Source organism: Schistocerca piceifrons, chromosome 4 (assembly GCF_021461385.2).
Source record: "Schistocerca piceifrons isolate TAMUIC-IGC-003096 chromosome 4, iqSchPice1.1, whole genome shotgun sequence".
NCBI classification, from domain to species: domain Eukaryota; kingdom Metazoa; phylum Arthropoda; class Insecta; order Orthoptera; family Acrididae; genus Schistocerca; species Schistocerca piceifrons.
This window is the reverse complement of record NC_060141.1, coordinates 640,463,725-640,487,889: the sequence shown is the minus strand read 5'-3', so window position 1 is coordinate 640,487,889 and position 24,165 is coordinate 640,463,725. Positions and strand designations below refer to the sequence as shown.

At 43.3% G+C, this 24,165-nt stretch overlaps 1 protein-coding gene across 1 annotated transcript in view; it reads right to left on the bottom strand.

Annotated features, from left to right (window-relative positions):
* LOC124796084 (peptidoglycan-recognition protein LE-like) overlaps positions 1-24,165 on the bottom strand; it is a 110,948-nt gene that overhangs the window by 34,369 nt on the left and 52,414 nt on the right. Inside the window, exon 3 of the mRNA XM_047260170.1 lies at positions 17,405-17,518. Within this exon, the coding sequence (XP_047116126.1) occupies positions 17,405-17,518 (114 nt within the window). The remainder of the gene's footprint in view (positions 1-17,404; positions 17,519-24,165) is intronic.

The window sequence follows — 24,165 nt, the reverse complement described above, 5'->3', positions numbered from 1 at the left end:
TTCAGTTTTTTTTTCAACCGAAATTAGCCGAGACAAAAAAATGTGTTGCAGTATTTATTGGGTGCCCCTCGTAGTTACTGTAAACAACATATATGCATTCGACAAGTCAGTTGAAAGCAGGCAGAGTTAAATAGTGGGGACGCAGTATGCAACATTGTTGCATCACAAATCGAATGGAGCAATATCTCTAAATCAAGTGCTCGAGACATTCTCTACAGTGTCCTAAGAAGAGAAAAGTGTGTGCAGAGATTGTCCCGTAGACATTGACTCCCGCGCAAATACGACGATGCGTGGGCGCCTGCCACGACTTGATTGAAATCCAAAACGTGAGTAGTTCTTTTCTGGAGGAAATTATCACGGGTGACGAGATTTGGTGCTATCAGTAGGATCCTACTGCAAAACGACGAAGAGCAGAAATTCCCATGAACGGTCAATGCTTTGAAGGCATAACCGACATTCAAGCCAATGCGACGCGCGAGTTTCTGGTTGCGCCCTGTACTCAAATATGGGGACACAGTGGAACCTCTGTCACACTGTCTTTTTATTAATCCAGTTTCGGAACACTCTGGAGAGACAAGGTAGACATATACTACCCACAGTAACCACTATACACGCTACTGCACTCGCATACAGGACAAGCAATAAATGAGAGTACGTTTTCACGCGCGTCGGGATTGCTTCTCTCTTGTACAATTCTCACGGCCCTTATGTAAGATATGCGACAGAGACACTAGCGCTGTGACATTTTCGGTTCAAAATGGTTCAAATGGCTCTAAGCACTATGGGACTTAACATCTGAGGTCATCAGTCCCCTAGACTTAGAACTACGTACACCTAACTAACATAAGGACATCACACACATCCATGCCCGAGGCGGGATTCGAACCTACGACCGTAGCAGCAGCACGGTTCCGGACTGAAGCACCTAGAACCGCTCGGACACAACGGCCGGCCACATTTTAGAAATCCACGTTGGCTGTTTGTCAAAAAAATCTTTTTCTTCGTGGTGATTCACACTGTTCGAGCACAGTAGATGTTAAAAAATCCTACTGCAAATCGATGTTACTGATATCACCCCTATTTCCTTTCTTGGGTATTGCTGTGACTTGTGCAACTTTCCAGTATCTCGGTACGGATCATTCTGTGAGCGAGCGGTTCTGTATGACTGCTAAGTATGGGGCTAATGTACCAGTATACTCCGAAAGGAACCCTACTGGTATACAATCTGGACCGGAAGCCTTGCCTTTCTTAAGTGTTCTAAGGTACTTCGCTAGCCAAGAATTGGTTACACATGTTGGCATTTGTTCTTGATTCGAATTCTGGAATATTTACTTCGCCTTCTTTTGTGAAGGGAATTCGCAAACCGCGTTTAGTAACTTGGCTTTTGTGACACTGTCATCAGAAACATCACCATCGTTACTGCGCAGAAACGGCATTGTCTGCGTCTTGCCACTGATGTACTTCAAATCTCTTCACATACGACTAGAATTTTTTTGGGTCTTCTGCCGAATTTTGAGACGGAGTTTCGTTGTGGAAAATATTAAAAGCGTCTCACACTGAAGTTCACGTTAAATTTCGAGCTTTTGTAAAACTTCGCCAGTCTTGAGGATTTTGTATTCCTTTAAATTTGACGAGCTTTTTTTCGTTGATTCTGCAATAATGATCTCGCCCGCTATGTGTACCATCTCTTATTAATTTATTTGGTATACATCTCTCAACTACCGTCGATACTATTTCTCTGAATATAAACTGTATGTGATCTACGCTTACACAGATTGGACGGAATGTAAGTTGTCTCTCAGGGAGGTGGTTGATTTCATGTTTGGACTACTTTTCGCCTAACTTTCCGTTGTTTCTATACGTAATAGATTTTTATTAACACCGCCATAATTTAACACTATTACGTTCTTTGCCATTTTATGACAATTATGTTGTATTTATCCACATTTACAGTGAGTTTTTATTCAATGCAGCTGTTGGAAATACTGGCTAAGTCATTCTACATATCTTTACATCATGTGACGACGATATTCTTGTGCACACGTCACACAATAATCTTGAGAGTGTTGCTGATAGTATCTGATCTGTTACGTGTAGCGACCTTGGACTCACAAGGAATCTCTGTTACATACAAAGGCAATAAAAGATACTGATAAATGGCAGTATTATTCTTGGGCACTTGCTTTGTTTCAGTATCTTTGTCATAGCCAGCTCAACAGGTCAAATATCGAAACATCTTACTGGGTTATACCTGTGGTCTAGGGGTTGCCGGCACGGTAACTAAGCGTGTTCGGTCAGAGGGTTAGCTGCCCTCTGTAGTAAAAAAACTGAGTTAATGGATCAACGACGAACTGAAAACGGGTGTCTTGCGACGTCCGCCCCGACCAGATAAAACGAACAAAATTAGATTAAAACAAAAGGTGGGGTAGTGTCTTTGACTAGTAATCAAAACCTTCTCGGTTCTGGGTTCGAAACGCGTCACTACTTAAATTTTGATTAATAATCAGCAATGGCGGACGAGGACTTCCGGATAAGAAATCCCCCTCGTTCTGCCAACAGACTTATCAAAGAGGTCGGAGGAACGGACAGAGATTCATGTTGCCTCTTATCCTTTGTGTAGGAAACTGCCCCTAATGGCGGAAGAATTGGCAATGAACAACGGCATGATGATGCAGAAGGCAATAGAAACCACTGCATTAAAGACATATAACGTGTACCCACAGGACATGTGGCCACTAACTGAAAAAGCGTCGTGATGATCTCTCCACTGTCGAAAGATTCCGGAACAGTCCCCCATTCTGATGTCTGGGAGGGGACTGGCAAGGGGGAAGTGACCATTAGAAAAAGAATGAATAATCAACGAAAGGATAACGTTCTACAAGTTGGGGTGTGGAATTTAAGAATCTTGAATGTGGTAGGGAAGCTAGAAAATCTGAAAACGGCTCAATCTAGATATAGAAGGGGCTCATTGAAGTGAAATGGAAAGAAGACAAGGTTTTCTGGTCAGATGAGTGTAGGGCAATATTAACAGCAGCAGAAAACGGCATAACGGGAGTAGAATTCGCTATGAATAGGAAGGTAGGGCAAGGGGGGTTACTGTGAACATTTGAGTGACAGGGTTGTTCTTATCAGAACTGGCAGCAAGCAAACACCGACGACGATAGTTCATGTATACATGCCGATGTCGCAAGATGAAGATGAAGAGACAGAGAAAGTGTACGAGGCTATTAAAATGGTAATAGAAAACGCAAAGGGAGATGAAAGTCTAATAGTCATAGGGAACGGAAATGCAGTTGTAGGGGAAGGAGTAGAAGAAGAGGTTACAGGAGAATATGAGCTTGGGAGAGGAAAAAGACTAATTGAATTCTGTAAAAATTTCAGCTCGTAATGGGAGAATTTCAGTTATATTACATCATAGTCAGACAGAGATTCCGAAATCAGATACAGGACTGCAAGACGTACCCAGGTATAGACTCAGACCACAATGTGATGAAGAGCAGGCTGAAGTTTAAGTGGTTCGTCAGGAAGAATCAATACGCAAAGATTGAAATTTTAAACATTGTTATAGGCTGAAGTCCTGAAACCGCGCGTTAACTTAATTACAGAATGTACGTATAGCCACTTCGGCTGCATAAAACTGTTGTCAAATTGACCATGGTTTCGACAGCTCTAAGGCGGTCTTAATCAGAATAAAAATTACATAGGATTACCTAGAAAATATAATGACATGGCTCAAATCACAATATAATTAATAGGATTACTTCCATATACTGTACAAGCAGTGTAAAATGGTTCAAATGGCTCTGAGCACAATGGGACATAACTTCTGACGTCATCAGTCCCCTAGAACTTACAACTACTTAAACCTAACACACATCCATGCCCGAGGAAGGATTCGAACCTGCGACCGTAGCGGTACCGCGGTTCCAGACTGAAGCGCCTAGAACCGCACGGCCACACCGGCCGGCTACAAGCAGTGTACTTACAAGTAATCACAGCATAGGTGAAAAACATCTGAGCAAGAAAGCTCTTGTCAAATTGAAATAATCACAAGAATTAAAAATTGAATTGTAAAAATATATCATGTTGTCAACTGGAATAAAATTTTCCATCGAAATACAATGGCAGTCACGAGGTCGCTTAGAGCAAAACAACTGCACCAAACCGCCGCTACCGTCAGACTAGACGGCTAACAGGCCAAGGCAGCCACGAGTTGGACACGAAAACAGATTCGCGTCATCTAGCAAGAAGTGATGGAATTACAAGCAAGAGCAAATGAGGCGCTGTATAGACAATCTAACATTACAGGCAACAACAGGAATCAGTGCATGAAAATTACAACACACCATAAGGGTCTTATTTTATAAATGAAATATAGTTGAAATCCGCATAGAAAACGTGAAACTGTAAAGGAAAACGCTGCTTAAGAGTCTACAATGAGGAGAGTATCGCCATTCAGACCACTTTTAATTAGCGGCTTTATACCTTGAAAAAGGTTTTTGCTGTGTAATTGCAACTGTTCGTTCAGAATGAGACCATCCTTCAGAGATAGGTGTTTACAAATCTCTAGCTCTTCTAAGATGTCAAGCCTAAAGACTTTTTTCTCCGAGTGCAAGATCTGGACTTCTTTTACATCTTTAGGATTATGTCCTGTGATTAACAATGGTCAGCGAAAGTTGAATTGTGAACATTGGTGCCTTTTTTTTCCGAGGTGTTCCTTCAATATTGTCGCAATAGCTCGGCCTGTTTGGCCTATGTAACAGGCAGGACAACTGCCGCAAATAACTTTATAGAGACCAGAATTATGCAGAGGGGAAAGCTTAGGTATGAAGTAATGTATGATATTACTTTTTAAAAAGTTATTAATTGAGAAGGCAACTCTACAGTTATATTTATTTAGAAGTAAACGCTGTATTTCGTAAAAAATTTGACCCAGAAAAGGTATGGAGATAATTTTTTTCTTTTCATTAGAGACGTTATTAGAAAGGCCTAGTGTAGTGACTCTCTTATTGGTCCTCCTATTAAAATATTATCAACTATTGAAGGATCATAGCCATTATTGGCAGCCACAGATTGATCTCAGAATTGAGATTTTCAGAAGAAAGGGGTGTGGAGGTGGCTCTCTAAATAACTGAACGAAAAAATGCCATCTTATGAGAATGCGAGAGTGCTGACATGAATGGAATTTGATCAGAACTGGTTTCTTTGCGGAAGATATTGAAGTTAACTTTGTCATCTACTATCGTAGGTGTGAAATCTGGAAAATTCAATTACCGGAACTCGTCCTAGGGTTCACAGGTGAAAGAAACATTTTCATGAAACTCGTTGAACATATTAAAATGTTTATTAATACCGTCATTAGGACTTTTGTATATGATCAAAATGTCATCGACGTATCTGCATATGAAAGAATGCCTACAAAATGGCTCTGAGCTCTATGGGACTTAACTTCTGAGGTCATCAGTCCCCTAGAACTTAGAACTACTTAAACCTAACCAACCTAAGGACATCACACACATCCATGCCCGAGGCAGGATTCGAACCTGCGACCGTAGCGGTCTCGCGGTTCCAGACTGCAGCACCTAGAACCGCTCGGCCACTCCGGCCGGCAGAATGCCTACAGTTGACGCTGAAAAATTACTGGGGTCAGGTGTAGTGAGAGACGGGTAATATACAATATGTGCAAGAGCCAAGAGGGAATAGCACGAGTGGACGACCGAGAACAAAGTGCTGGGATTGGAAAGGGTGTAAGACAGGGATGTAGTCTTTCACAACTGCCATTCAAGCCATAGATCGAAGAAGCAATGATGGAAATAAAAGAAAGGTTCAGTAGTGGAATTAAAATTTAAGGTGAAAGGATATCAGTGATACGCTTCGTTGACGACATTGCTATCCTGAGTGAAAGCGCAGAAGAATTACAGGATCTGCTGAATGGAATGAACAGTCTAATGAGTACAGAATATAGACTGAGAGTAAATCAAAGAACGACGAAAGTAATGAGCAGTAGCAGAAATGAGAACAGCGCGACACTCAGAAAAGTGTCTACTAACTTTGTGAAATGCTTTGATACTTCAGCCAGCCGAAACAGACTTTTTCACATATACAGGATGGTTATATTTAAACTTTTGCTATTTCGCTGCTACTCTACTACTACTCCTTGGGTGACAGAAGAAATATTGAATTTAATTCACGAAAGGAGAAAATATAAAAACGCAGTAAATGAAGCAAGCAAAAAGGAATACAAACGTCTCAAAAATGAGATCGACAGGAAGTGCAAAATGGCTAAGCAGGCATGGCTAGAGGACAAATGTAAGGATGTAGAGGCTTATCTCACAAGGGGTAAGATAGATACTACCTACACGAAAATTAAAGAGACCTTTAGAGACAAGAGAGCCACTTGTATGAATATCAAGAGCTCAGATGGGAACCCAGTTCTAAGCAAAGAAGGAAAAGCAGAAAGGTGGAAGGAGTATATAGAGGGTCCATACAAGGGCGATGAACTTAAGGGCAATGTTATAGAAATGGAAGAGGAGGTAGATAAAGATGAAACGGGAGTTATGACACTGCGTGAAAAGTTTGATAGAGCACTGAAAGACCTAAGTCGAAACAAGGCCCCGGGAGTAGACAACATCCCATCAGAACTACTGACAGCCTCGGGAGAGCCAGTCCTGACAAAACTCTACCATCTGGTGAGCAAAATGTATGAGACCGGCGAAATACCCTCAGACTTCAAGAAGAATATAATAATTTCAATCCCAAAGAAAGCAGGCGTTGACAGATGTGAAAAATACCGAACTATCAGTTTAATAAGTCACAGCTGCAAAATTCTAACACGAATGCCTTACAGACGAAAACTGGTAGAAGCCGACCTCGGGGAAGGTCAGTTTGGATTCCGTAGAAATATGGGGACACACGAAGCAATACTGACCCTATGACTTATTTTAGAAGCTAGATTAAGAAAAGGCAAACCTACGTTTCTAGCATTTGTACACTTAGAGAAAACTTTTGACAATGTTGACTGGAATACTCTCTTTCAAATTCTGAAAGTGGCAGGCGTAAAATACAGGGAGCGAAAGGCTATTTACAATTTGTACAGAAACGAGATGGCAGTTATAAGAGCCGAGGGACACGAAAGGGAAGCAGTGGTTGGGAAGGGAGTGAGACAGGGTTGTAGCCTCTCCCCGATGTTGTTCAAACTGTATATTGAGCAAGCAGTAAAGTAAGCAAAAAAAAAAAAAATTCCGAGTAGGTATTAAAATCCATGGAGGAGAAATAAAAACTTTGAGGTTCTCCGATGACATTGTAATTCTGTCAGAGACAGCAAAGGACTTGGAAGAGCAGTTGAACGGAATGGACAGTGTCTTGAAAGGAGGATATAAGATGAACATCAACAAAAGCAAAACGAGGATAATGTAGTCGAATTAAGTCGGGTGATGCTGAGGGAGTTAGATTAGGAAATGAAACACTTAAAGTAGTAAAGGAGTTTTGCTATTTGGGGAGCAAAATAACTGATGATGGTGGAAGTAGAGAGGATATAAAATCTAGACTGGCAATGGCAAGGAAAGCGTTTCTGAAGAAGAGAAATTTGTTAACATCGAGTATAGGTTTAAATGTGAGGAAGTCGTTTCTGAAAGTATATGTATGGAGGAAGTGAAACGTGGACGATAAATAGTTTAGACAAGAAGAGAATAGAAGCTTTGGAAATGTGGTGCTACAGAAGAATGCTGAAGATTAGATGGGTAGATCACATAACTAATGAGGAGGTAATGAATAGGATTGGGGAGAAGAGGAGTTTATGACTAGAAGAAGGGATCGGTTGGTAGGACATGTTCTGAGGCATCAAGGGATCACCAATTTAGTATCGGAGGGCAGCGTGGAGGGTAAAAATCGTAGAGGGAGACCAAGAGATGAATACACTAAGCAGATTCAGAGGCATGTAGGCTGCAGTACGTACTGGGAGATGAAGCAGCTTGCGCAGGAAAGAGTAGCATGGAGAGTTGCATCAAACCAGTCTCAGGACTGAAGACCACAATAATAACAACAACAACAACAACATTTCGCTGCTTGAGAGGGTCCCCGTGAAAAATGAAAAATTAGTAATGGTAAGACAATGAAACTTTGTGGAAACATTTGTAAGGACATGTGGAAGAGAAGTAATAAATAAAGCATGGAAGACTCACATTTTAATTTCCACCATAGGGGGTAACATTTGTTAATTGCATACCTTGTTTACGTTCCAGGTTACAAACGTTGTTCAACGTGATGGCCATCTGCATCCGCGATAGTCTGGATGACATTTCATAACTGTGGTATCAACGTTCGATACCACACTTGTTAGGGGTTGCAGTAATTGACCGTGGTCCGTATTAGTATCGTAGGACCCGCGAGTCGCAACCACCGCCGCTAGCGCCGCTCCGCGGCTTGTATCAAGTTTCTAGCGGGCTCTCGTCCACTCTTGCTCCGTACGTCAAGTAGTAAAGTAGCATAGCCTTCAGCTGATAGGAAGCAACCTCTAACAAGGCCATTAGTAACGCATGGCCTAAGTGAGGCCTCAATTGCTATCTGTTTATAATTATGTGTATGCAGCCAAGAAGAATCCTGTAAAACCATTTAAGTACAATATATATAATTTTTTACCAACGACTTCTAATTATTTTAGTCGTTGCAGATCCAGACCATGCAGCCAGCACCTTATCGACGGTGCTGACAAATCAGCTGTGATTCATATGTTTCTATTTAGCATTGGGCACCAGTTAACTATGGCGACGCCTCGTTCATCGCTATTATAATAATAACTGTTCTCACCACTTTTCCAAAGGAGGACCGTGGAATGTTCAGCTGTCGTTACATAGCTCGTGCAGCGGTTGATGGTCGCACGCTGTATCCAACATTCCCAGCCATGGCAACGGTAACGTCTTCAACAATTTGTGGCGCAATTGGCCGTCGGTCTCTCCCAGGAGCAATTACCAAATCGCCAGTTAATTCGAACTCCTGAATCATGTTCTTCAACCCCAGAGTGGAAAGAGGACATCTCCATATTCTTTTAATGCGTCGATATTCGTGGGGGGCAGTAGCACTGTTTCCGTCGTTTTGATAAAACGGCTCTGCGAGTAATGAGCTAACCACCTTGTCCAGAGCCGTGTTGACCATCTGCAGCCGTAATGTACAGCTCTACGTCGCAGTACCAGTGCCGCCACCAACGGCAAGTCATGACACGAACACTACTAACAAGCAAATACTGTAACGCACAGACTGAATATGATTCTTATACAGTTGGTTACCAATGCTGTAAATACACTCACGCTCATAAATTAAGAATGACTGCAGAATGTGGTGCCACACAACGTGGCACTACACAAAACTGGCACTAATAGCATAAGCACGTAGGGAACACATACGATACAGACTTGTAAGTCCACGGTATTGGTGATAAGTTGAGAAAACCGTATCAAAACACATGTGCTGCAAAACGCTACTGTTTCCTCCGCATGTACCCCGACATCAGTATGGGATATGATCACCATGCACACGTACACAGGCCACACAATTGGTTGGCATACACTGGATCAGGTGGTCGGGCAGCTGCTGTGGTATAGCCTCCCATTCTTGCACCAGTGCCTGTCGGAGCTCCTGAAGTGTCCTAGGGGTTTGAAGACGTGCAGCGATACGTCGACCGAGAGCATTCCAACCGTGCTCGATGGGGTGTAGGTCTGGAGAACAGGCAGGCAACTCCATTCGCCTGATATCTTCTGTTTCAAGGTACTCCTCCGCGATGGCAGCTCGGTGGGGCCGTGCGTTGTCATCCATCAGGAGGATGGTGGGAATCAATGCACCACTTAAAAGGTGGACATACTGGTGCAATATGACGTCCCGATACACCTGACCTGTTACAGTTCCTCTGTCAAAGACATGCAGGGGTGTACGTGCACCAATCAAAATCCCACCCCACACCATCAAACCACGACCTCCATACAGGTCCCTTTCAAGGACATTAAGGGGCTGATATCTGATTCCTGGTTCACGCCAGATGAAAACCCTGGGAGAATCACTGTTCAGACCATACCTGGACTCGTCCGTGAACATAACCTGGGACCACTGTTCCAATGATCATGTACTATGTTCTTGACATCAGGCTTTATGGGCTTTCCTGTGACCAGCGGTCGGTGGAATGCACCTTGCCGGTCTGCGGGCAAATAAACCATGTCTGTTCAGTCGTTTATTGACTGTGTGTCTGGAGACAACTGTTCCAGTGGCTGCGGTAAGGTCCCGAGCAAGGCTACCTGCTGTACTCCGTGGTCGTCTACGGGCACTGATGGCGAGATATTGGTCTCCTTGTGGTGTTGTACACTGTGGCCTCACCGTACTGTAGCGCCTGGACACGTTACCTGTCTGCTGGAATCGTCGCCATAATCTTGAGATCACACTTCGTGGCACACGGCGGGCCCGTGCTACGACCTGCTGTGTTTTACCAGCCTCCAGTCGCCAAAGTATACTATCCCTCATAACGTCATCAATATGTGTGCTTTGAGCCATTTTCAACACACAGTCACCATTAGCACGTCTGAAAACGTCTGCACACTTACTCGCTGCACCGTACTCTGACATGCATCAACACACCTCTGCGTATGTGGACTGCTGCCAGCATCACCGTGCGTCGACCGCATGGTCATACCCCGAGGTGATTTAAACCCGCAAACCGCCCACCAGAGCGTTGTTTCACCATGTATCAGCATTAGTCTTAATTTATCAGCGTGAGTGTAGTTTTCGGTCTACAGTGGGCCTAGTAGCGAAGGTTTAGTTACGTTCATCAAAAGAAAAGAAAACACTCACCACGAAGGAGTTATTCGAATGGGACATAAATTAGCAGAAGTGATATACTTGTACAAACAAGTTTCAGAAAAATTGGATGTTTTATTCACGAGAAAGAACTTCACAAACTGAGCAAGTCAAAAACGCATCGGTCCACCTCTGGCATTTATCAAGCAGTTATTCGGCTTGGTATCAATTAACAGGGTTGTTGGATATCCTTCTGAGGGATATGGCGACATATTCTGTCCATTTGCCGTGGATCGCCAAAATCCCGAGATGATTGGAGGGTCCTGAGCATAATGCTCAAAACATTCTGAATTGGCGAGAGATCGGACGAAATTGCGGCAAAGGCAGGGTTTGGCTAGCGTGAGGAAAAGCAGTAGAAACTCTCGCCGTCTGTGGGCGGGCATTATCTTGCTGAAATGTAAACCCAGGCTGACTTGCCATGAAAGGGAACATAACGGGTCGCAGAGTATCGTCGAGATACCGCTGTGCTGTAAGGATGCCCCGGATGGCAACTAAAGGACTCCCGCAACGAAAATGAATGGCACCCCAGGCAGGCACTCCTGGCTGCTGTGCGTATGGCGGGCGACAGTCGGGTTGGTACCCCACCTCTGTCCGTGGCCTCTCGAAACCCGTCTTCGCCTGGAACCTCACTGACTGGAGTAGAATTGTTTAGTGATGAGTCCCGCTTCTATGAACGGTGAAGACTTGACTGGAGACGCCCTGGATAGCAATGGTATACCAACCTGACTGTCACCCGCCATACGGCTGGACAACCAGGAGTGATGGTCAGGGGTTCCATTCTTTTCATAGCAGGATCTCATTGGTTGTCATCCGCGACACCCTTACAGCCCAGCGGTACATCGACGATATTACATCACCTATTTTTTTGCCCTCCATGGCAAGCCATTCTGGGCTTACATTTCAGCAAGATAATACACTCCCGCTCACGACAAGAGCTTGTGTTCGTGCTTGCCAAACCATACCTTAGCCAGCAAGGTCGACCGATCTCTCGCCAGTTGAGAATGTCTGGAGTATCTTGCGTCTATGCGATCTAACGCGTCAATTGGACAGAAATTAGCATGGTATCCCTCAAGATGATATCCAACAACTCTATCAATGCTAAGCCAAATAAATGCTTTCATGAGGTGGACCAGAGCGTTATTGACTTGCTGAATTTGTGAAGCTCTTTCTCTTGATTGAAACACCCATCTGGTACACGGAGCTGTCAGCTCTATCAGCAACGACTGCTCTCACTCAGATGGCCATCGAGTCAGACTGTGTTTAGACGATGGACGAAGGTACGCCAATCCATGCTAATTCAACCGTAGTGGCTGACGACTCGGTGTGTGCCAGTCTGTTGGCAATACATGACCAGATGTTTCTATGATAATTGATTGAAACCCTCAGCTGCCGAGAGGTGTTGTTGATATACCTCGATGAGGACAGCTGAAAATGTGTGCCCCGACCGGGACTCGCACCCGGGATCTCCTACTTACATGGCAGACGCTCTACCCATCTGAGCCACCGAGGACACAGATGAATAGCGCGACTGCAGGGACTTATCCCTTGCACACCTCCAGAGAGACCCACATTCCGAGCTGTCCACAATCCCATACGTAATGTTCCTAGTAGATATTTGCCCATCCACTCATTACTTGCGCCCACTAAGGTAGCGACTCCCGTAAGAGTTCGGGCAACCTGTGCGCATGCGCACAGACGAAGGTCAATGGCCGGGTAGCCATTTAACTATATATGAAGACAGTAACCTCGAAAGAACATATACCATTGATGACCGTGCATTGAGGTATATCAACAACACCTGTCGACAGCTGGGGGTTTCAGTCAATTATCATTTATTCTAGAGAAGCTGCACGGTCATCAATGGTATCTGTTCTTTCGAGAACAGCTATTATCTTCATATATAGTTAAATGGCTACCGGACCATTGACCTTCATCTGTGTGCATGCGAACAGGTTGCCCGAGCTCTTACGGGAATCGCCACCATAGTGGGCGCAAGTAATGAGTGGATGGGCAAATATCTATTAGGAACGTCAAGTATGTGATTGTGGACAGTGTGTCCTCGGTGGCTCAGATGGATAGAGTGTCTGCCATGTAAGCAGAAGACCCCGGATGCGATTCCCGGTCAGGGCACACATTTTCAGCTGTCCCCATCGAGATATATTAACAACACCTGTCGGCAGCTGAGATTTCAATCAGTTATCATTTATTCTAGAGTAGCTGCACGGTCATCAATGCTATCTGTTCTTTCGAGAACAGTTACTGTTTTCGTATACAGATGTTTTCAGTTTGTGGAAGACCTGAGTAACGTACTGGGCAAGGCAACAGACGAATTATCTTTTTGAAAGGTCACAGAGACATTGTAATTGTGGAATAAAAACCCACCTTAACATGACAGAAATCTAATGCAAGCTGTGTAAATTACTAGCGTGCGAAATAGAAGTGAGCCTGTTGTGCGTCCAGTGGCATGATGCACCGCGCGCCAGGAGCTGGACCCATATGACAATGATGGACGGTAATCGGACACCGTTCGTTCTCGCAGTCTCTGCACGTGGTTACGTCATAGTGATTCATTACATAGAACTGGAACTCGTCCCAAAAGACAAAGTCCTTTGTATAGCGTTGCCACTGTCGGACAGCCTCAGTTGCCGCATCAACGGAAACAACAATGGTCGCCGTGTTGACAGTCTGTGATCCTCCAGACGTCGACGCACTATCCGTATGGATACTTGTTTTGCTGCAGACAAGCCCACTTCCTGACCCTGCAGTACGATCCTGCATGGATGCGGGAACAATATGCCTGCTCTCTCGGACGCTAATAATGTGTGAACCCATCGATTCCATGTTAGCATGACAGTTGTGTAGAGTTGTAAAACTACTGTAGCCTACCGTAGACTACCATATGCAAGCACAGACCGCCATAGTTTTCCTAGTTGCTTTGGTAAGTTAAGATCGTAATCATGTCACAAGTGCGTTAGGTGTGTTGCATACCTACCGGGCGTTATCTCATTTCAATCACTTAGTTTTGCGCATGCAATCAGTGTCTCACCAGATTCCCCAAGAAACTGGAAGCGTAGAACTGTCTGTAAACTGAGTAATGATATATAAATGGCCAAATAACTGAGCAGTGCTGCGGTTCGCGTTGGTGCCGTTTGTACGTTTCTGCCACACTGTATCTTTTAGTTGGCATGGTTGCGTTGTTTGTCTTCTTCTCGTGTTCACTGGCGCCACACAGTTTCGTAAGCGTTGCCTGTCCGCTAGTGGCAGCAGAGGCGCTTATCGATATGTAGTTCTGCTGCCCTATCTTTGGGCTTGTCTATGGTGAGTGGGGAGTTCGGTTGGGGACGGAGGAGCAGCAAGGTCCGCGCAGAGCGACAACACGACAGGAATGCTGGCGGCGTGTATGGACTGCCGGATCGAAGGGCAGTGGTCACGAGGGTGCACGACCTCGTCGAAGCCGGATCCTGTATGTTTCAGTTGAGTGCATTGCAATTCGCGTAGAGAAGCCTCCACCATTGTGAAATCTTGCGATTCTCCAGTGACTTGGGTTCGTGTCGCTGCTCTTAGTGTCGCGAGGCGAAAGGCAGTGAGTGGAGTACCTGGGGAAGACGGATCTGATTAGCCTTCCTGAGCTTCTAATTACTATCTACTGTTTTCAGCTTCTTACATTGTTAAGTTCAACCAGCGGTATTTTTCTGTCTTATGGCCGCTAACGCCGCAGCTACCTGCCCTGGGGGTTAGTGGATGTAACGGCAGTGTAAATTTCCTCGCCTTGCCGCCGCTGTCTGGTGAGGCGTGTAAGTTTGACAGCTTCTTGATTGTAGGTTGGGTGGCGTTCTTCTACCTTAGTGGTAGTCATTCCTTCTTGTTCCGGGCGCTTTAAGCACAGTATTCTGCGGGCGGATCGCAGACCGCCGGTTCCGGCTTTGGCGAAATTTCACATCTTGCATTTGTTTTGTTGGATGCCAGGTAGCCTTACCAAGTTTATCATCAGTCGCTCGTTGGACTGCCACTATTCCGAGATACCATTCTGCGATCTGAGTGCAACTCTTGGCTGCCTTTCCCTTCGCTCGCGGAAGTGTTTGGGTTTGACCTACTCAGAGATCGATTCCTGGAGCACCGTCTGTCACAGACCCTTGTGTTTTATTTTATTATAGTATTATTAAGTTACCATCATTTGTCTCACCTGTTTGGTAATCTGTTTTTTTAATTAACTTTTGCTATGCCATTCTCCGTGTGACAAATCTTTTGTAATTGATATTTTGGCGTTAAAGGCTTTCAGCCGTGATTGTGGTTATTTGCCTTAAAATTCTGATTGAGACCACATTGGCTTATCTTCAAAATTATTGGCTTTCTGTATTTTATGTATTTGTTAAATTTTAAATACTAGCCATTCTTTGCGTTAAAGGCCTTCAGCTGTGATTGTGGTTACGTGCCTTAAAAGACTGATCGCGACCTCATTGGCTTGTTTTCAAAAATTACTTATTAAAATATAAATGAGTGAAATTGCAAAGCAAACCAATAGTAACTGATTCGGGCCCATCCACAATCGTAACCCAATCCTGCCTTCCGTAATTACCAGGTTTCAATAACCTACGGAACATTTTTGTTCTATACATCTAGCACTGATTTAGATGGTTTACACAAAGATACCTGTACACTAAATTAAAGTTTGGAACAATTACAAAGTCAAGCTTCTACGTGCACAAACTCATTTTTCTGGAAAACGTTTTAAATGGAGAATAGATGCCTAATAATAAAAAATTAATATCAAAAGGATAATGACGGTTGCATGCAGAAAGCCCATGCACAGAGAGTCTTCAGTCACATGAATGATTTATAGCCTGAAGCTAGAAACATATGTGTCGATACGGTGAAAGCAGACGCATTTGTTGCAATTTGAAGTTTGCAAGATGAAACACTTTTACCAAAAAGTGAAAGATAACAATAATTTGTTGAAGGCTGTAAGTAGCGATAGTAAATATACACTACTGGCCATTAAAATTGCTACAACAAGAAGAAATGCAGATGATAAACGGGTATTCAGAGGACAAATATATTATACTAGAACTGACATGTGATTACATTTTCACGCAATTTGGGTGCATACATCCTGAGAAATCAGTACCCAGAACAACCACCTCTGGCCGTAATAACGGCCTTGATACACCTGGGTATTGAGTCAAACAGAGGTTGGATGGCGTGTACAGGTACAGTTGCCCATGCAGCTTCATCACGATACCACAGTTCATCTACAGCAGTGACTGGCGTATTGTAATGAGCCAGTTGCTCGGCCACCATTGACCAGACGTTTTCAGTTGGTGAGAGATCGGGAGAATGTGCTGGCCAGGGCAGCAGTCGAACATTTTCTGTACCCAGAAAGGCCCGTACAGGACCTGCAACATGCGGTCGTGCATTATCCTTCTGAAATGTAGTGTTTCGCAAGGATCGAATGAAGGGTAGAGTCACGGGTCGTAACACATCTAAAATGTTATGTCCACTATTCAAAGTGCCGTCAACGAGAACAAGAGGTGACCGAGACCTGTAACCAATGACACCCCATACCATCACGCCGGGTGATACGCCAGTATGGCGATGACGAATACATGCTTCCAATGTGCGTTCACCGCGATGTCGCCAAACACGGATGCGACCAGCAAGATGCTGTAAACAGAACCTGGATTCATCCGAAAAAATGACGTTTTGTCATTCGTGCACCTAGGTTAGTCGTTGAGTACACCATCGCAGGCGCTCCTATCTGTGATGCAGCGTCAAGGGTAACCGCAGCCATGGTCTCCGGGCTGATACTCCATGTTGCTGCAAACGTCGTCGAACTGTTCGTGCAGATGGCTGTTGTCTTGCAAACGTCCCCATCTGTTGACTCAGGTATCCAGACGTGGCTGCACGATCCGTTACACCAATGCGGATAAGATGCCTGTCATCTCTACTGCTAGTGATACGAGGCCGTTGGGATCCAGCACGGCGTTCCGTATTACCCTCCTGAACCCACCGATTCCATATTCTGCTAACAGTCATTGGATCTCGACCAACGCGAGCAGCAATGTCGCAGTGCGATAAACCGCAATCGCGATAGGCTACAATCCGACCTTTATCAAAGTCGGAAACGTGATGGTACGCATTTCTCCTTCTTACACGAGGCATCACAACAACGTTTCACCAGGCAACGCCGGTCTACTGCTGTTTGTATATGAGAAATCGGTTGGAAACTTTCCTCATGTCAGCACGTTGTATGTATCGCCACCGGTGCCAATCGTGTGTGAATGCTCTGAAAAGCTAATCATTTGCATATCACAGCATTTTCTTCCTGTCGGTTAAATTTTGCGTCTGCGGCACGTTATCTCCGTGGTGTAGCAATTTTAATGGCCAGTAGAGTATAATTTGTAATGTTTGCTGACTGTTTGATTGTATTCATGCACAGGCCTCAGCCCAGTTAATCTTTTTGCCAAGAAATGTTTGTCAACTGCTTGTTTCTGATATACTGGTAGTGACTCTCCGTGAAGGTTTGCTACCCTGGTTGATGGTGAGTAACGCGTCTGGGAGGGATACTCACTGATGACTACGGTGCTGACCGGCCTCTGCAGTGGAGTCAGCGTGTGGAGGGGCGGCTGCGCCAACCACTCCAGGCGGCGAACCACCTGCACTTCCGGCTCGCCCTCCTGCCCACCTGTAACACACAGCAGCGCGGTAAAGGACAGCCACTGTATACCGGGGACACAGTCGTTACTCAGCGCAAATGAAGCTTACGACGCACAGGAACAAGTGGGGTCTGGAAAACTCCAAAATACTTTAACTTCAGATAACGAGCAAACCGAGATCTGGTATCCTGTGAAAAGATAACATCAACTACAACAACCTGTCTATATCTCTCTCTATCTACTCCACCTACCGTGTAGTTATAATTAAAGTGTAGCTACCCGTGGAGGTTCAGAGTGGGCTGTAATCATCGTATGGCAGCGACACTTGGTAGATATGCTAATGCATTAATGCGGATCCAATTTACTCTGCAAAAATTAGTTCCTATTTTGGTTACCAGGTATATACAGGGTGGCGCCGAAATGTGTTACCAATTGTTTCTTTCACAATTTAGGACGCACATTAGATATCCCGCTGGGATCTCTACAGCAGTACCTTCAGAGCTTGGAAAAACAAATAAGTTACGAAATGACGTGTAATTCACGATACTGCCGCTAGGAGACTAGTAAGCAGCAATGGCTGACAATGGACTACTGACGACACAGCAACGATCGGCAATTGTGTTACTTTTTCATGAAACGAAAAGCCTTGTTGTGATTCAGAGGCGTTGTCGACATCAGTATAACACACGATGGGTCCCTTGCAAGAAGACCATCCACAGGTTGTACGATAAATTTGTACAGGTAAGAACAGTATTGGAAGCGAAGCGACCTCGGCCTGAGCCTGTTTGTTCGCCGGAGAATATTGAAGCGGTACGAGTTGCCGTACAGAGAAGTCCCGGGAAATCGTGTAGAAAGGAAGCAGTGCAACTGGGAATGTCCAGACGCTCCGTTCAACGCATTCTTAAAAGTGACCTCCATATGTTCCCATACAAGATGACCTGTGCACAGAAGCTCACTGAAGAAATGTGTTACCTGCAGGTTTCCTCGTCGCTTCAATGACGGACAAAATTGGTCCCCCGATAGTCCAGACCTCAATCCACGAGACTTTTTTCTTTGGGGGTACCTAAAGGAAAAAAAATTCCCGAAACGTCCACGTGATTTAATGAAGCTCAGAAGACTTATTCTTCAAGCTTGCAGTGAAATTACGGTAGACATGTGCCGTAGGGTAATCATTAACTTCAGTGTTCGTTGAAGGATGTTAGAAAACGAAATGGTGGACATATTGAGCATGTGCTGAGTTAGAATAAATCTCCATGGACGGCTCTTCATTGTAGTATATGTTCCTTTCAGATTGTATTGACAATAAAGTTTATATTCAAAAACAAAATGGTAACTCATTTCGTGCGCCACCCTGTATCTGGCGGTGTCCACTGTTTCTATGATGGTATGCCATCCACGCTGTCATTTGACAATCCATAACGTGAGTGAACAGTATGGCTATCGAGAGGACAGACCGCGCTCTATTAACGAAACTGTTTTATGTCAACGGCTGCAATGCATTAAGAGATTATCGCCGAGTGAAAGGTCTGAGGAGAGGCTAAATGTCATTAAAATGTTTAAAGAAGATGGTAATGAAATTCGAAAACATGGGTGAGCTTAGTGTCCTATCCCGGTGGAATTTATTCACGACGTTGCTGTTGCTGTTACTGACCATGCAGTACGTGCCTCAAGTAGTGCTAACGCTGGTGGAGTGTCACGAGAATTGTCCACCCCATGGTCAACAGTGCAGCAGCCTTTCGGTCTATATTTACACTGGTACCCACACAACATCCAGACGGTTCAGCAAGTGAAACCTCATGATCCGCAGCAACGTTCTGATTTTGCTCTTCGATTTCACGCTCGGATCGAACTTGATGATATGTAGCCAGTCTATGTTATATGCAGTGACATGTCACATTTTAGACAGTGAATGTACAGAACTGCCGAATTTGGAGTACTGTTAGTGCTGGTCACGAAGAGCCGTTGCACTCGCCGTATGTGATTTGACTACGTGGAGTGGATTCACAAGCACCTTTATTCTCGATCCGTTCTTCTTTGAAGAGAATACAGCCACAGAGCCTGCCCTGTGTACCAAGACGTCTGGACGTTATCGAAACCTGTTTGTACAGCATGTGATTCTTGCTTTGAAAGGGCGCAGCTGTATAGAAATCATTGGCTTCATGCAAGATGGGGCAACACTTCATGTCACTCGCCCAGTGAAAGATCTGCTTAATATAGCCTTATACGTACGTGTTATCTCTAGAGATTTCACAGTCTGCAAGATGTTCCGATCTGAAACAATGTCACTTTTGGCTCTGGGAATATCTAAAAGAACGCGTTTATCAGGGGCACGTGCGCTCTGCGCCTGACCTGAAGCCCAGTGTAAAGGACAACGTTGCTTGTATTCCACTTGAACTGCAGCTATCAAGTGTTGATTACATCGTTTTAAGTATGCAGCATCTCATCGCCGTTTCCGGTTCTCACGTTGAACAAGTTATGTAAGTGGTGTTAATAGTAACATCTACGTTATGCCTTTCTCACTCATTTGACCTTTGTTGCCCACGTCCCATTCCTAATCAGTTACATATGGAAACATTTCAAAACGTCTTTCTTTCATTTACGGCGCCACATCTGATCCAGGTGGCCAAAATTGGAACTAATTTTTTCACCGTAAATCGGTTTCTAGTTACCTCAGTAGCATATTTACTACGTTTCTCTGCAATACGATAATTACAGCGCACACTGGACCTCTGTGAGTAGCTGCACTTTTTACATTTTAACATCGTAAATTAAATTAACTTGCTATTTCAAGCGTGGATGACATGTGGGGAGATTAAAAGGCGAGGCACAACGCACTTAGTTAGGGAGCTGGACAAGGACTTTAACATTGACGCGTCTTAAGCGGTGGGCATCCAGCCTCGTACAATCAAGCTAAATAGAAATGTTTTTAAAATAAGGAGATGAGCGTGTTCTACCACCTATCTGTAAAACACTGCATTTCTGTACAACCTTTAACTGAAGGTCAACGAATATAAGGTGTAGTGGAGAGTGTTGTACCTAGAGGATGGTGTACCTAGTAACACATGTTTCGTAGTCGGTGTTACAATACGGTGACCGATTTTCGAATCACATGAAGGAACGCGAACTAGAGGCCTCCATAAGCAGTTTCCGACATTTTATACTGTTTCTCTTGTTGTGCAACAAGAGGATGTGTTTTGCAAAGCGTTTATAAATTTTACGAATATTTAAGTGTTGTATAACATAATTAAAGTTTTTCTGAGGACATTGTTAATCCTTTGTTTACAGAGTTTTATGGCGAGCAAAATTTTGTGCATTTTTAAATCCAGTTCCACAACGCATGATCAATTAAGCCATATTTCGTCAGAGCTGACATTCTTACAACTTGAAACGGAACACGTGATATCCGCAAATTAAATGCGTTTCTATAATATCTTAACATTTTTCCGTGTCTCAAAACTGCAAACTTGTGTCAATTGTTAAAAGCTTCGGTTTTAGGATGGTTTTAATAAGTATCTGGTTTCTGATAATATTTCTTCACACCTTCATTTCATTTACTGATTGTTGGTAGTTAGTAGATTAATAATGCAGCACATACAGTATTAAATACCGTACTGACAAAATTTTCTCGACTGAATCGATTTTACATTTGAGTAGAATATTTGTTTCTAAATACATAACAATACTGCACCTCGAAACAGTTTTTTTACATTTGTGGAAACCTTATTTTTCTCGAGTAATGTTTGTAATTTCCGAAAACGACTGCACCACATGTAAAGCGAATACTATCATTTTGAACCGGAATAAGAAAATATACTAAACTTCTATTACAGGGCTGATGGAAACGGATGTCTGAAAAGTATTCTAATGTGTAACACTCTCTCCTACATTACCACAAGTCGCTGAAGAACAATTATACCCAGCAGCTTTCCATAAGTCATAACTGAGGTAATGTGAAGCAAAGTGAGGAGTTTAATGTAGTAATTAGCACACAGCGTATGGAATAGTCCGCTGCAAGGTTGCAGGTTAACGTGAACATTGTGGATTTTATTACTGGACTGCAGCCATTCAGATACACCGACAATAATGTTCCAATGTCTTTATGTTGCTCTTATCTAGTGTACATTCTGCTGTGTTTTAATCCCTCCATTGAAAGTGCATAGTTATCTTTCAGTGGCGAGTACGGAAAGAACGCAAGGTTACATAGCAGTTTCTGCTGTGACAAGTATGAGTCTGTAAATACTCCATGGTTTATTATACCACGTGAACCAGTATTTGCACACTCGGACACCACTTGCATTACTAACGTTTAAATAATTGTGCCTAACATAATTTAGTTTCATGCATATTTTCAGTAGAAAATGCACGCCAAAGAAAGCCAATTTGGGGGAAAAGAAGGAAGATTGACGAAGAAAAGTCAGTGACATAATAGAAGGCAGGTAGCTCACATTCAGTAGCGGTTGGTGATCATGTGCCAATGTGCTACACTACACTGTAAATATCGCACTTAAATTACGTCATTTCTCTTCCAATGTGAGGCGGAAATTGCATTAAAAGTACGGCATTTCTCTTTGAGTGCATGCTGGTATGCAAATAAAATGCACAGAAACATATTTTCTAGCGCTCTCTCCGTGATAACTAGAAACCAGTGTCGAGTGCTGAAATCACTGTCAGCCCCAAAACGGTCGACTCAGAGAAGGAACACAACTGTCTGTTTTCGAGAAAAGTGGTTCAAATGGCTCTAAGCACAATGGGACTTAACATCTGAGGTCATCAGTCCCCTAGATTTAGAACTACGTAAACCTAACTAATCTAAGGACATCACACACATCCATGCCCAAGGCAGGATTCGAACCTGCGACGGTAGCAGCCGCGTGGTTCTGGACTGAAGTGCCTCGAACCGCTCGGCCACAACGGCCGGCTCTGTTTTCGACTGCACATTCTCTGATGTGACGTCATCCTTCAGGCACTACGAATGCTTTGTTGCTCACAGCACTACGTCAGTATTTTTCTTTGTAACTGCATTTAAATCTAACGAAGGGAGGTCTTAGGATGAAGTTCGTCAATTTGACACAAACTATGTAAGTAGAAGCAGATAGACGCCGTTTCAGTTTCCTACAGTATTTCGCCTGAGTGGACCACAGGAAAATGTAAAACAGTCTCTAAAGATTTACGGATAGAGTAGGAGGGATTTTTGATCAGCAGAAGACGTAACGGTGACATGACTCAATGGTCAAGTGCACGTTAAAGTGTCTCACAAGTGCGAGTACTATTCCAGAATAGGCTTTGGAGTATTTCTGTAAGTGATGTACATTGAAACAAAATGGATGTCCCATAAAAACCAAAAAGAATTCTGAATTGGTATTACACTTCGACTGAGCCTGGAAGTAGCTCGTACAAAGAGTTCGTGAAGTTCATCTTAAAATACACTAAATGTAGGCAGGTGACGTTCTTGTGAGGCTTCATATGTTTTCAACACTTACGTCTGGCTATTGTTTTAAACAACCTGAATGTTTTAGATATTGATGGGTCCGCATAAGAAAACGAAAATATATTTGTCAAACACGTTCAATAGATAGTTCCCTTGTAGTAGCCTTAATAGATACTGGCCACAAAATTGTCTTGAAACGAAGAGACCAGTCATTAACACATTCTCGAATTGTACTCGAATCTTACGGTCGAATTTTTTAACTTCTGTGGTGATACAATATCAAATGATTGACGAAGAAAAGTAATAGAATATTGCAGTAGCAAATTAATACAAATGTAAAAAAAGAGAAATATATTAGTGACGTAATGACAACATTTGCAAGACTGTTTCCGTTTGAAGAAACCATTATTATGAATGGGCTTTGTCATGCAGGAAGAAATGGTCGACAGAAGACCATAGAAACATGATTAAATAGACATCACACATTTAATGCCTGCATTTCTGTCATCGTTTTGTAAGTCTTTGCTATTCTCACTCAATTACGACCTGAACGTTCAGAGACACATTTCAGGGTAAATGCTTCAGCTGACAACGAGGAAGCTAATAACAGAAATTATTTCGTCAAGCAAGTAATTCAGTATTGTATTCTTCTACTCCAGTCATAACTGCAACTTTCTTTTTACCACTGCCTAATTAACATCGCGTTTTGATTTACTACCAATAACAAAAACCGAATAAATTCGACTGAATACGAATAATTAATGAGCAACCACTTACTTTAGTATAAAAGGAAAACAGCGTGCTGCGTGCATTCTTGATTGATAAAAAGCTTTTCATTATTCCCATCTGAAGAGCATGGCTTTCGTTGACACAAAATAATGTGCCATTCGAAGAGTGTTAAAGAACACCTCAAGGTTCTAGGGCGCTAACAACGTTAACACTTAAGATATTTTAATTTATTGGTTTTTGACATTAGATATGTCGGGAGCTACCGATCACTAATAATAATGTGCATAATAGCATTGTCCATCTATGTTATTATTTTGTGTGTTATTCGTCTATTTAGGCTATGATCATACCGATATTACATTCTTTACATTTATATCAAAATAGATGCATTACAAAAGCAACGAAATATAGAAATGAAGATCATTGCTTACAGCCTGCATCAGTCGTGAAGAAATGCGAAACTGTCAATAGAAAAAAAGGTATATTTAATTTAAAAATATTCTTTGTTTTTATTCTTCG